The 13,194-nt window shown below is 48.2% G+C and overlaps 1 protein-coding gene across 2 annotated transcripts in view; it reads right to left on the bottom strand.

Annotated features, from left to right (window-relative positions):
• The window catches only part of F8 (coagulation factor VIII), a 68,443-nt gene that overhangs the window by 40,970 nt on the left and 14,279 nt on the right, over nt 1-13,194 (bottom strand). For both annotated transcript variants that reach the window (XR_010919761.1, XM_067548544.1), the window contains exons 3-6: nt 11,286-11,408; nt 5,011-5,223; nt 2,780-2,851; nt 737-832 (exon numbers count right to left, since the gene is read on the bottom strand). Coding sequence is in view for 1 of the 2 variants with exons in the window: in XM_067548544.1 (XP_067404645.1) it covers nt 737-832; nt 2,780-2,851; nt 5,011-5,223; nt 11,286-11,408 (504 nt within the window). In the remaining variant the exon portion in view is untranslated. The remainder of the gene's footprint in view (nt 1-736; nt 833-2,779; nt 2,852-5,010; nt 5,224-11,285; nt 11,409-13,194) is intronic.

The following is a 13,194-nucleotide window of genomic DNA, read 5'->3' as shown; positions in this document are numbered from 1 at the left end:
AAAGAGGGGCTGATCCTGAAGCGAATGGGAGTTTTACCATTGGCTTTAATGGGAGCCAGGGTCAGGCCCAGATTAGGGATGTCAAGTTCTGCCCATAGGCGTTAGGGGTGGAAAGTCCTCTCCCTCTGACAACTTGCTGTTCCTCGCCACTTCTGCCCCCATGCTTTCCTCAGGAAGACTTTTGGATACAATTTTTGACCCCGCAACGGTAAAGACACATGGGAGCTTTGCTGCTGCTTTCCCAGGGAGCATGATGGGGCCCTTCGTTTGCATGAAATATGGAGTCCAGATAAAATAGAGCTATTTTGTCTGCTCTGTCCTGGCCAGTGCTGGATTGTCCCCTGCCGTGTTCCTCAACACTAGAGTGTAGGGAGTGTGAAGGCTCCCTGGCACTGGACCCATCCATCAGTGTGGTTCGGAAAGGCTAAAAGCAGGGCCCACTTGTGTTACACCCTGTACAAACATCCAGCAGGAGACAGTCCCTGCCCTGGATAAACCAGGCAGACAAAGGTGGGGGAAGGGTATGGCAATCCCTCTGCACAGCAGGCTAACAGATCTCACCCTCAGCAAGTTTTTCCTGGCTTCCAGTTCCAAGATCCTTTCTCTTCCGGTTACCCAATTAACCCTCTTGTGAGTGCCGCTCTAGGCGCCCTGCCTCCCATCACTGGTCACAGCCTCACCCTTCTCCCTCCTCCTCCTCCCGCTCACAGGGTCTGGTGGAAGGGCTGACACTTACCAGGCAGAGAGCCATTGACGTAGCCGTTGATCGCGTGCAGCTGAGCCAAGGGCCGGGGAGTTCCTGTGCGGTTGGGCTCACGGTACCAGCTCTTCCCTGGGCAGAGAGATGAAGTTTAGCTGGGAGAATTTTTAGCCTGCAGATGTTGCCAGATGCAATTCTTGGTGCATGATCTGCTATGTAAGCTGATGCTCAGTGTCTGGAGCCCGCGATCCTGGAGCGCTCTCAGGTGAGACCCCCTCACACTGGAACTCGGTCCCATCCTCCTGAACTGGGGGCACCCAGGCCATGCTGCCAGGCCTCCCAGTTGGACTGATTTATGCAGTTTGGTTGGCTATCCTGGGCCTGGCGTGTTTCTATGAAGAACGCAGCTCCTTCCTAGCTCTGCGTTCAGTGTCTTTGCAGCGACTGCAGCATGGCACTGACGCACTCTTGTTCTGGGTGCTAAGCAGGGAAGCCGCGATCCAGCAAAGGAACTCACGGGTAGGCTTGACTGTAAACCGGTGAGGTCAGCGGGACACGTCAAAATGAAACTTGTACTCGAGCGCCCTGCCGGGTCAGGGCCACAGCACTTAGATACTATGCCGATGTGTGTTATACACTTCCCTGAGATAGCTAGCCAGCTTAGATAGAGGGATTACATGGAGATAGCTATCTCCATGCACCCGTCATCTATCTAACCAGCTACCTAGACAGAGAGGTGCCTAGAGATAGGTAGGTAGATAGAGAGGGTATGTGGGGATAGATAGATAGCTTAGATAGAGGAATGCATGGAGATAGCTAGCTTAGATCATAGAATCATAGAAGATGAGGGTTGGAAGAACCTCAGGAGGTATCTAGTCCAACCCCCTGCTCAAAGCAGGAGCAACCCCAACTAAATCATCCCAGCCAGGGCTTTGTCAAGCTGCACTTTAAAAACCTCTAAGGATGGAGATTCCCCACCTCCCTAGGTAACCCATTCCAATGCTTCACCATCCTCCAAGTGAAAAAGTTATTCCTAATATCCAACTTAGACCTCCCCCACTGCAACTTGAGACCATTGCTCCTTGTTCTGTCATCTACTACCACTGAGAACAGCCTAGCTCCATCCTCCCTGGAACCCCCTTTCAGGTAGTTAAAGGCTGCTATCAAATCCCCCCTCACTCTTCTCTTCTGCAGACTAAACAAGCCCAGTTCCCTAAGCCTCACCTCCTAAGTCATGTGCTCCAACCTCCTAATCATTTTCATTGCCCTCCGCTGGACTCTCTTCAATTTGTCCACATCCTTCCTGCAGTGGGAGGCTCAAAACTGGACACAATACTCCAGATGTGGTCTCACCCATGCCGAATTGAGGGGAATAATCACTTCCCCCCCTCATCTGCTGGCATTATTCCTACCAATGCAGCCCAATATGCCATTAGCCTTCTTGGCAGTAATGGCACACTGCTGACTCATATCCAGCTTCTTGTCCACTGTAACCCCCAGGTCCTTCTCTGCAGAACTGCTGCCTAGCCCGTCGGTCCCCAGTCTGTAGCAGTGCATGGGATTCTTCCGTCCTAAGTGTAGGACTTTGCACTTGTCCTTGTTGAACTTCATCAGATTTTTTTTGGCCCAATTCTCTAATTTCTCTAAATCACTCGGTATCCTATCACAGCCCTTTATCTACCACTCCCCCCATCTTAATGTCATCGGCAAATTTGCTGAGGGTGCCATCTACTCCATCCTCCAGACCATTAATGAAGATGTTGAACAAAACTGGCCTCAGTACCAACCCCTTGGGCACTCCACTTGTTACCGGTTGCCAACTAGACATCGAGCCATTGATCACTACCCATTGAGCCTGATGATCTATGCAGCTTTCTATCCATCTTATAGCTATAGCTTGTGAGGTGCATGGAGATAGCTAGCTAGCTTAGATAGAGGGGGTGTACGGGGATAGATAGAGTGGTGTATGGAGCTAGCTGCTTAGAAAGGCTGTATAGGACGGATCCTGAGAGGTGCTCAGCACGCACTGCCCTCCCAACCAGCGGACAGGATCTGGCCACCCCAATGCTGTGTACTTACCTTCATCAAACACTGAGAAGAGCAGCACGAATTCTTGCAACGTGTCCTGGGTGCCGTCTTTGGCCAGAGCTCCTACGACCAAGAGGAGAGAGAGCTGTGATGCTGCTGTTAAAGAAACAGCCAGGGTGGTGGCATATCTCACTCCTTCACCAGGAGACCCTTTTTTTCCCCCCCAACCTCTTGGAGGCAGCGAAGCCATCGCCAGGACTTGCGTGGGTTTGTGCTGCCGGGGCAGAAAGGAGCAGCACTCACGAGGGAGCCTGATTCTTGTCTATCACTGCTCCTGGTCTTTGTCCAGTTCCTGGAGTGTGAAGAGAGTCCCCTCCTCTGGAAAGCCAGTGCTCTACCCTGGTGATCCTAAGGAGAAAGGCTTCTAGGAGGAACCGAAGGCTGCCACAAAGCTTCTCTGAACTAGGTACTGAAGGGATCATTCAAAATGTTCTGTCCTGGCTCTCTCCTGTGACATCCAGGATTTTATTTAATCACCTGAAGCAGGCCATCTTATCTAAGTCTGTGCCATGTTGGTGTCACTTTTTGCTCCTTTGCACTTCAGGTACAATTGGGAACCAAGTTGCAGTCAATCTCTCTACCAGCAAAAGGACTGAGCATAGAATAGGCAAGAACATCCTAAATTTGGCCTGGTTCTTGCATATCCTGCATCATCTAGGCATGATCTTTAAACCCTTGCCGGCCTGGCTCCTGTGACACTGTCTGAATTGGGGTGACCATTTCTAATATTATTGGTATCAATATGGTAAAATTACAGTGAATCTTACAAAATATGTGAGGTCAGCTACCATTGGAATGGTTATCATTTGCGAAGAATAATAATATTGTTTGTGTGTCTGTATCAGTTTTGTATGATGAGTTCTGAATACGTCTGGTATATTTGTATTTGAGATTTGAGCTAACACCCCAGACAGGAGGGCAGCAACACTAAGCCTGCTTAATGGTCCATCAAGGGAACTCAATTGTACAATGAATCCTCTGAAAAGAACCCAGGGGCTGCACCTTTTGAGTACCAGGGCATAGAAGAACATGCCTATGGACAGGGGACACAGGCTTTTCCCATGCCTTGTGCTGGGTGGCAGGTATTTCGGACAAGTCACATGGCAAAGGGACATAAAAGGCAGCTGCACCATTCCCATCTTGCCTTCTTCCTACCTCTGGATCAACTCATCTCCAACTGAAGCTGTGAAACAAAGGACTGAGACCCATCCAGATACTGGATGTTCACCAGAGGAACTATGGAAGCCTTTAAACTCCACAGTTCTATTGAGAATCGGATATATATATATGGATGGACTTTAGTCATTTGTATGTATCTGATTGCTTTGACCATTTAACAGCTCTCATCTCATTTGTAATACTCATTTGTAATACTTTATAATAAACCTTTAGTTTTAGTTACTAAAGGATTGGCTGGCAGCATGATATTTTGGGTAAAATCTAAATTTATATTGATCTGGCAATGTGGCTGAACCTTTGGGGTCAAGAGAACATTTTTGGGAAAGGGAATAGAATTTTAATCAATTAGCAACTATGTCCAGTAAAGAGATAAGTTGAGGCCAGACACTGAAATGCAATAAAGGGGGCTGTGTATTTCTTTTTTGGGGTTTCTTGATAACCAATGTGGGGAATCAGAAGCACTTGTTGGGGAATCTAACTGCAGTGTTAGCCACCAGTTTGAGAGAATCTGCTCTCCTTTTGCAGCCTGCCCTGGCCTTGGCATTTTCAGGTGAGCTACCCTAGGCACGGACAGGTCACAGCCCCATCTTTATTTGGTCTTACAAAATCAACTTACATGTGTGGAATAGGTCCTAGACTTTCACCTATGCCATGATCGCTCAGTGTAAGCATCTAAAAAGGTGGACAAAGATTCACACCCTGATACTGTTGCCTCAGTAATAGTAACCGCTTTGGAATCTCCTGGAAATACTATAAATTCTTTGAGGGAAACCGATGACCAAGTTATTTCCAGTACGGCACTTGAAAGAGTGTTAGCTCTCTGGACTGGGATAGACGAAGGGAGCCTTTGGAAAATCTGTCAATCACAAAATTTGTCAATCCACAACAGATGCCACTCCTCCCATGGTCCTGCCTTTGCTTTATGTTCAGCTTAAGGAAGACTCCAGTTTTCTTTGATTTTCACCTTTTCAGTCATGAGCAAACAAAAAACAGTTGATTGGATTAAACCACCCACTTACTTTTTTGGTTCCCAGGTCCCTTACCTGGCCTGCAGACCAGCAGGGCTCCGATCAAGCCAGAGTTGATGTCCTTCACGCTGTCAGTATAAGAGAAGTAGGAGTAGGTCAGACATGACGAGTCAGACTCTGTTGGTCCTTTGTCTTCTAGGATTTCCCAGACATATGTGTGGATCTTACCAGGATCCACCTCATCGTCTTCTTTTTCTGCCTGACTGGTCTCGTCATTATATCCTGCCCCTAAAGCCAAAAGAGCAGCCCAGTCGTCAATGATGACCTCATCTCCCCTGCACCAATGACCTGTCACCACAAAACATCCCTGTGTTTTATTATCATCATCCTTAAAACCAAGCTGGACAACCCCATCTCATCGCCTTCTCTGTGTCTCGCTCCAGATTCAGCTGGTTACCATCTCGACACTTTTGCCTGATGGATAGTTTTAGCGCAAACAGAAGATCAGTGTTAAATAGACAAGTAATTGGTTAGTTCATTATCTGGATACTAATTTCATTTAAACCAACTTGTTCTTTGATTAACTGGATAATAATTTTCTGACTGACCTTTGCTGATTTCAAACTGGTGCACTAGATATCCTGTTACAATTTCTCTTAACCATCCATTCACCTATCCACCTACCTATGACTCAGACTCTAAGGTCAGAAGGGACCAATATGATCATCTAGTCTGACCTCCTGCACAATGCAGGCCACAGAACCTCGCCCGCCCACTCCTGTAATAGATCTCTAACCCATGACTAAGCCCTCAAATCATGATTTAAAGACTTCAAGGTACAGAGAATCCACCAGCAAGTGAGCTGTGCCCCATACTGCAGAGGAAGGTGAAAAAGCCCCCAGAGCCTTTGCCAATCTGCCCTGGGGGAAAATTCCTTCCTGACCTCAAATATAGTGATCATTTAAACCCTGAGCATGTGGGCAAGACTCACCAGCCAGACACTCGGGAAAGAATTCTCTGTAATAACTCAGAACCCATCCATCTAATACCCCTTTACAGGTCATTGGCATATCTGTAGTAGTCAAAGACCAGTCAATTGCTAAACTAGGCTGTCCCATCATACCATCTCCTCCATAAATTTATCAAGCTCAGTTTTGAAGCCAGCTAGGTTTCTTGCCCCCACTGCTCCCCTTGGAAGGCTGTTCCAGAACTTCACTCCTCTGATGGTTAGAAACCTGCGTCTAATTTCAAGTCTAAACTTCCTGATGGCCAGTTTATATCCATTAGTTCTTGTGTCCACATTGGCGCTGAACTTAAATAACTCCTCTCCCTCCCTGGTATTTATCCCTCGGATGTATTTATAGACAGCAATCGTATCTCTCCTCAGCCTTCTTTTGGTTAGGCTAAACAAATTAAGTTCTTTGAATCTCCTTTCATAAGGCAGGTTTTCCATTCCGCGGATCATCCTAGTAACCCTTCTCTGCACCTGTTCCAGTTTGAATTCATCTTTCTTAAACGTGGGGAACCAGAACTGCACGCATTATTCCAGATGAGGTCTCACCAGTGCCTTGTATAATGGTATTAACATCACATTGGCGGTTCAAAGTCATCCTGTGATCAACCAATATGCCCAGGTCCTTCTCCTTCTCTCTCTTCCAACTGATGTGTCCCTAGCTTATAGCAAAAATTCTTGTTATTAGTCCCTAAGTGCATGACCTTGTACTTTCCACTATTACATTTCATTCTATTTCAATCACTCCAGTGTACAAGGTCATCCAGATCTTTCTTTATAATATCCCGATCCTTCTCTGTATTGGCAATACCTCCCAACTTTGTGTTATCCGCAAACTTTATTAGCACAGTCCCACTTTTTGTACCAAATAAATTACCAAGTAATAAAAAGGTTAAGTAAGATTGGCCCCAAGACCGATCCTTGAGGAACTCCACTAGTAACCTCCCTCCAGCCTGACAGTTCACCTTTCAGTATGACTCGTAGTCTCCCCTTTAACCAGTTCCTTATCCACCTTTCAATTTTCATATTTATCCCCATCTTTCCAATTTCACTAATTACTCCCCATGTGGAACCGTATCAAATGCCTCACTGAAATCTAGGTAAATTAGATCCCTTTGTCTAAAAAATCTGTTATCTTCTCAAAAAAGGAGATCAGGTTGGTCTGGCACAATCTACTGTTTGTAAAGCTATGTTGTATTTTATCTCAATTACCGTTAACTTCGATGTCCTTAACTACTTTCTCTTTCAAATTTTTTTCCAAGACCTTGCATACTATTGAGGTCAAACAGGCCTGTAGTTACCCAGATCACTGTTTTTCCCTTCCTTAAAAATAGGAACTATGTTAGCAATTCTCCAGTCATATGGTACAGCCCCTGAGTTTACAGATTCATTAAAAATCCTTGCTAATGGGCTTGCAATTTTAGGTGCTAGTTTCTTTAATATTCTTGGATGGAGATTATCCAGCCCCCTCTGATTTAGTCCCAGTAAATTGTTCGAGTTTGGCTTCTACCTTCGATGTGGTAATTTCTACCTCTATATCCTCATTCCCGTTAGCTATCCTACCACTATCCCCAAGATCATCATTAACCTTATTAAAAACAGAGGTAAAGTATTTGTTTAGATATTCAGGCATGCCTAGATTATCCTTAACCTCCTCAGTGCTTAGCGGTCCCACGTCTTCTTTCTTGTTTTTTTTCCTATTTTTATGGCTATTGAACCTTTTATTATTGGTTTTAATTCCCTTTGCAAGGTCCAACTCTACTTGGCTTTTGGGGTATAGCAACCCCTCTTGGTCTCACCTATTGGCAGCAGTCTCCTTTGGCAGTGGGGCCTGTGGTAACCCTGCCCCCACCTGGTCAAGTCTTTTGTCTCTTCCCCTCAGCACCTCGCACATGGAGCATTTGGTGCAGGCCTTATTTCAGGCCTGTGGAATGTCCTTCAACCCACAGAGGACGGGCAGGTGGTCCTAATCCATGTATATGACCCAGGATGGTACCTTGCCATGGCTCCTTCTCAGGGCTGTAGAGGTGATGGTAAAGCCCTGGAGGATTGCAGAAACACCAGTCCTTCCTGCAGGCTGGGCCCAGGGTCTTTCCTTCTCTGTTTCTCCAGCTGCAGAGAAGCACTGTCTCCTAGTCCAGCGGAGTCTCTCCTGCAGCTGCCAAAACCTGCTGGCAGCTCCTTTCTCTCCTTCTTTGTGTTCCCCCTGCCCTTTAGGGAAGGCAGGGTTTAAGTACACCTGGAGTAGCCCTTAATTGGGTCCTGGTGTCTCTAATTGACCTATAGTAACCTCTCCTCTGGCTGCAGGGAAAAGGGCCTTTAGCATTCTAGGGCTCACATACCAGCCCTGGTATACCCATTTGTAGCCATCTGGCCTGACTTTACCACATCTTTCTCACTTTATCTCTATATGTTCTGATTTCCAAGAGATAGCCTACAAGGAATGGAAGATGGAAGGTATCAGCAAGGAAAGCTATCTGCTTTCTCTTAATCACCGGTCTGAGATGCTTACTCATCCAGCTTGTTCTATAACCCTTGCCTATGAATTTTTTCCACTTCCTTGGGATGCAGGCTTCAGATATTTCAAGTCAATGTCGCAGGAACTAATTCCAAGCCTCCTCCACCATTAGATCCATGAGTTCTTTAGTCCAGTCCACTTCCCCAATTAATTCCCTTAAGTTTTTGAAGTTAGCCCTTTTGAAGTCAAAGACCCTAGTCACAGATCTATTTTTGTTTATCCTTCCATTTAGTTTCAACTGATTTAGCTCATTGTCGCTTGAACCAAGGTTGCCCCCTACAACTAGTTCTTCTATAAGGTCCTCTCTACTCACCAATACCAAATCTAAAATGGCATCCCCTCTTGTTGGTTCAGTAACTATTTGGTGAAGGAATCTGTCAGCTATCACATCCAGGAAAATCTGGGCCCTATTATTACCACTAGCACTTGTCCTCCAATCTTTATCTGGGAAGTTAAAGTCTCCCATAATCACACAGTTCCCAGTAGTATTTAGTTCATTAAAAGCCTTAAGGAGGTCTCTATCCAGGTCCAAATCAGATCCCGGTGGTCTGTAACATACCCCAAGCACTATCCCAGGTGAAACTCCAGAAGTTTTCTTCCTGAATGTGATTTTTACCCAAACAGACTCTGTCTTATCAATTCCATCACTTTTAATTTCTTTACAGTCTACCTCATTGAGATACAACGCTACTCCATCACCAAACAGCACATACCCTTCAATACTTATACACCAGTCATGGCTACTATTCCACCATGTGTCTGTTATCCCTTTAATATCTGGTTTCACTTCCTTTACCAGTAGCTCTAGTTCCTCCATTTTGTTACCCAGGCTCCTTGTATTGGTATACAAACATCTTAATTTTTGCTGTTTGGCAAAATTTACCTGATTTGGCACAGTCATTCTACTGCCAATATCGCCTATTAGACTAATATCTACACTATCCTTCCTCCTAATGTCCATTCTGCTCCCCACTGCTGTGTCCTTTCTTACTTCATTTTCCAGCCTCTCAATGCTAAAATCAGGCGTGGAGATTACCCGGCAAGTTCATCTCCCAACCATCTCCCTAGTTTAAAGCTCTTTTAATCAGTTGTGCCGGCCTCCATCCTAGAACTGCATTTCCCTCCCTACTCAGATGGAGTCCATCCCAAGAGAACAGTCCTCTGTCCATGAATGCCTCCCAGTGACCGTACATCCCAAAACCCTCCTTAAAGCACCACTGCTTGAGCCATCCGTTGATCATCCAAAGCTTGTCACACCTTTGTTGTCCTCCTCTAGGACAGGCAGAATCTCACTGAAGATCACCTGAGCCTCAATTTCCTAAGAGTCTTCCACAGACTGGCATAGTCTCCTTGATACGTTCTAGTGAGAATCTAGCTACATCATTTGTACCCACATGAAGGACAATCAGTGGATTCTTTCCCTCTCCCATTAGGATTCTCTTCAGCCTCAGGTCCACATCCCATATCTTAGCACCCGGCAGACAGCACACCCTTCTGCTTTCTGGATCAGCTCTGGTTACAGGTATGTCTGTTCTTCTCAACAGGGAGTCCCCAATCACGCAGTCCTGCCTTTTCCTGGTAACGGTGCGATTCTCCGACCTATCCCCTGTTCTTTCTGGCTGCAAGTCATCCCGTCTACTATTCTCTTTTGCAATTCTCTGCAACCCTTCCTGTATCCTCCTGGGGCTCTTAGTTGGTGGCATCTCCATTGGCTCATCCACTCTTTGTATAGGACTAGCTGCTCCTCTTCTTCCTTGCCCTCCCACCTTCAGCAACCACCTGCTGTGCCCCTTCCTCATTTTCCAACTCCATAAACCTGTTTCTGAGCTTTATTTCTCTTTCATGAGCCTGTCTTTTCCTCTGCCGGGTTCTTGCAGTCACATGCTTCCACTGGCCACTTTCCTCACCCAGAATTCTCCTTTCAGAGTTTGTTGGTCCTGCTTCCATCTGCAGGTATGGGGTTTTCCCTTCAGCCTCCTCATTCCTTTGTTCCATCATCATCTGCTCGAACCCCCTTCTAAACTCAACCAGAGTTTCCACCTGTATCTCCAACCCTCAAACCTTCTCTTCCATCAGCTCTATGAGGCGGCACTTCATACAAACAAAGCTCTTTTGAGGTACCCCCTTCCAGGATCATGTACATCCCACAGCTTCCATATCCAGTCATCTTCATTGTGTCTTCCACTGCCTGAGTGACTACCACTACCACCTCTGTATCTGTCATAGCCTTTCCCTACTTCCTGTCAGTGACACAAAAACAACCCACCAAAACAACCCCCAATGAGCACCCCAACAACATCAGAACACCACACATTCCCACTCAAACTCCCATATTTTCAGCTCTGTTTGCTGGCCTCTGTGCCACTGCCTGATTGAGTGGATGCCTTTATAGGTCCCCTAATTAGGGAAGCCCCGCCCCGTAATTAGGGTCAGCTGATCTCAGTACACCACCCAGCTCCTGCAAACTAAAGGAGACAAATAAAAACCAAACCAAACCAAAAACAAAGAAACACAACTCCACAAAACTCACCCCTGCCCGTAAGGCCATCATGGTCTCTGAATTCACACCACGAGTTAAAATGCTTTCTCCCTCTTCCCTGCCACCAGGATGCTGGCTGCAAGGTAGGGTGGGGTTTTGTTGTTGTTTGTTTTTAATGCATCCATGAGAATGAGGTTTAGGATGGGAAAACCTGGGCAAAGAGGTTGCTTTTTCATTTAGCTCAGAAAGCAGCAGGATTTTCTATAGCTCCCTACTACCACATCTCTGCCTTCTCCACTGTGGGAACCCTAGCAGCGCCAGAGGTAAGAGGCCAGACTTACCCTCTGATGCCTTCCTGTAGGTCACACCCACAGCATGGAGGCTGAAAGGGCGGGTAGCCAGATTCTTAAAGGTAACAACCACCATGTCATAGACTTCAGCTCGGATGGTGGGGCCCAGGAGACCTGAAAGAGAGAGGACACTGCAGGGCAAGTGCTGTACACACAACTCCGCTGAACTAAAAACAGAGACACAAGGAGTGTAAGCCGGTAGCACCGTCCGGCCGGAGCGCCACAACCCTTCCTCGGGCTCAGGCTCCGGGGAAGGCCACAGCGTCTCCCTTTAGGGGGAATAATCAGTGCCTGTTCACAAGTCTTTAGCCCCAGCTCCCAGCGGGGCGGGCTGACAAGTGGTCTGGTGCCCTCGGCCTTCAGGCAGGGCAGGGCAGGCAAGCAGTTTGCAGTCCTTAGTCCACAAGCTGGGCAGGGCTGATTGGTAGACAGCAGCCCCTGGCCTTCCCACAGGTGGGGCTTGTACAATAGTCTGGGGCCCCCAGCCTTGCAGGCAGGCAGGGCCAGTAGAGCTCAGGATCCTCTGTCTGCAACCGCAGAGGATAGCACTCCCTCCCAGGGTGGTTAGGGAAAGGGGGAGGGGGATGCAGGCCCACCCATCTCCACTGCATCCCAGCCCAGGGCCCCAGCAGTGGCAAAGCAGTTTGCCACTGAATCAGCAGGGCTCCAGCCGCAACACACTGATGGGGGTTAGCCCCTGACTCAGCCGCTTGCTAGCCGGCTGTCCCTAGGCCACTTCCTTCCCCGGGTACCTGTATGCCTCAGTTTCCTTCTGGGTCGCTGGGGTACACTGCGAGCGGCAGGCCCACAAGTCCCTCCCCATCGACCAGTGGCAGGTCCAGGAACTCCTCTGCGTCATCAGCAGAGGGCAGCTCCTCCAGGTCACAGAGTCCCAGGGGTTCCTCCGGTACACCTGGTTCACTCAGCTCCTGAGGATCCCCAGCATCAGGCAGCTCCTCCAAGTCAGGGCCGGCCTCAGGGGTATTTCCCAACCAGGAGTCTCGGGTGGCTCGTTCCAGCTACCAGGGCCCGGTGGCCCAGTCCAATCACTAGGGCCTGGTGGCCCGGTCCAATCACTAGGGCCCAACAATCTGGGATGATCTGCTCGGTGGGGCGGTTGCACCAAACAGCTGCATGGTTGGGGTCAGGCCTAGGCCGCAACCTCCAGGAAGACATGTCTACCTCCGGCAGCAGCTTCCTCCCTACTGAGCTGCTGGGCTGGCCTTTTGTACTTCCCCTTTCTGCTTTGGCTCTGCCCCTCTTTTGCCGGGCCATTTGGCCTGTAGAGCCCTGTTCTGCCACAGCGCCTTCCTACACACCCACCTCTCAAGTCCAGCTCCCGGTCTCTGGGGCTGGCCTGCTCCACACTCTCCAATGTGGGACAAGGCATCAGCGTTGGCGTCGTCCCTACCTGCACGGTGCTTGATGTTAAAAGCGACGGGCTGCAGGGCGAGGTACCAATGCATCACCCGGGCGTTGGTGTTTTTCATTTGCTGGAGCCAGCGGAGGGGGCGTGGTCTTGAATCACAGTGAAGGGGCTGCCAAGGACGTAGTATCTTAGGGCCTCGAGCGCCCACTTCACAGCCAATGCCTCCTTCTCAATGGTCATGTACCGTTCTTCTCGGGGAAACAGCTTGTGACTGATGTATATGATGGGATGTTCTTCCCCGTCAAAGTTCTGGGTGAGCACAGCCCCCAGGCCAACGGCTGAGGTGTTGGACTGCACCATGAAGGGGCGGTTAAAATCAGGGCTGTACAGAACCGGCTCACAGCATAGCGCATCTTTCAGCGCGATAAATGCCCTGTCACTATTCGGGGTCCACCGGATGCAGAGCGGCTGATCCTTTCACAGGAGGTTCGTGAGTGGCACAGCAAGGGTGGCAAAGTTGGAGACGAATCG

The sequence above is a fragment of the Emydura macquarii genome, unplaced genomic scaffold (genome assembly GCF_026122565.2).
Source record: "Emydura macquarii macquarii isolate MOO-44397 ecotype Brisbane River unplaced genomic scaffold, CSIRO-AGI_Emac_v2 contig_1253, whole genome shotgun sequence".
Classification (NCBI taxonomy): Eukaryota; Metazoa; Chordata; order Testudines; family Chelidae; genus Emydura; species Emydura macquarii.
The sequence above is the reverse complement of the archived record's forward strand: the minus strand, read 5'-3'. Positions and strand labels throughout refer to the sequence as shown.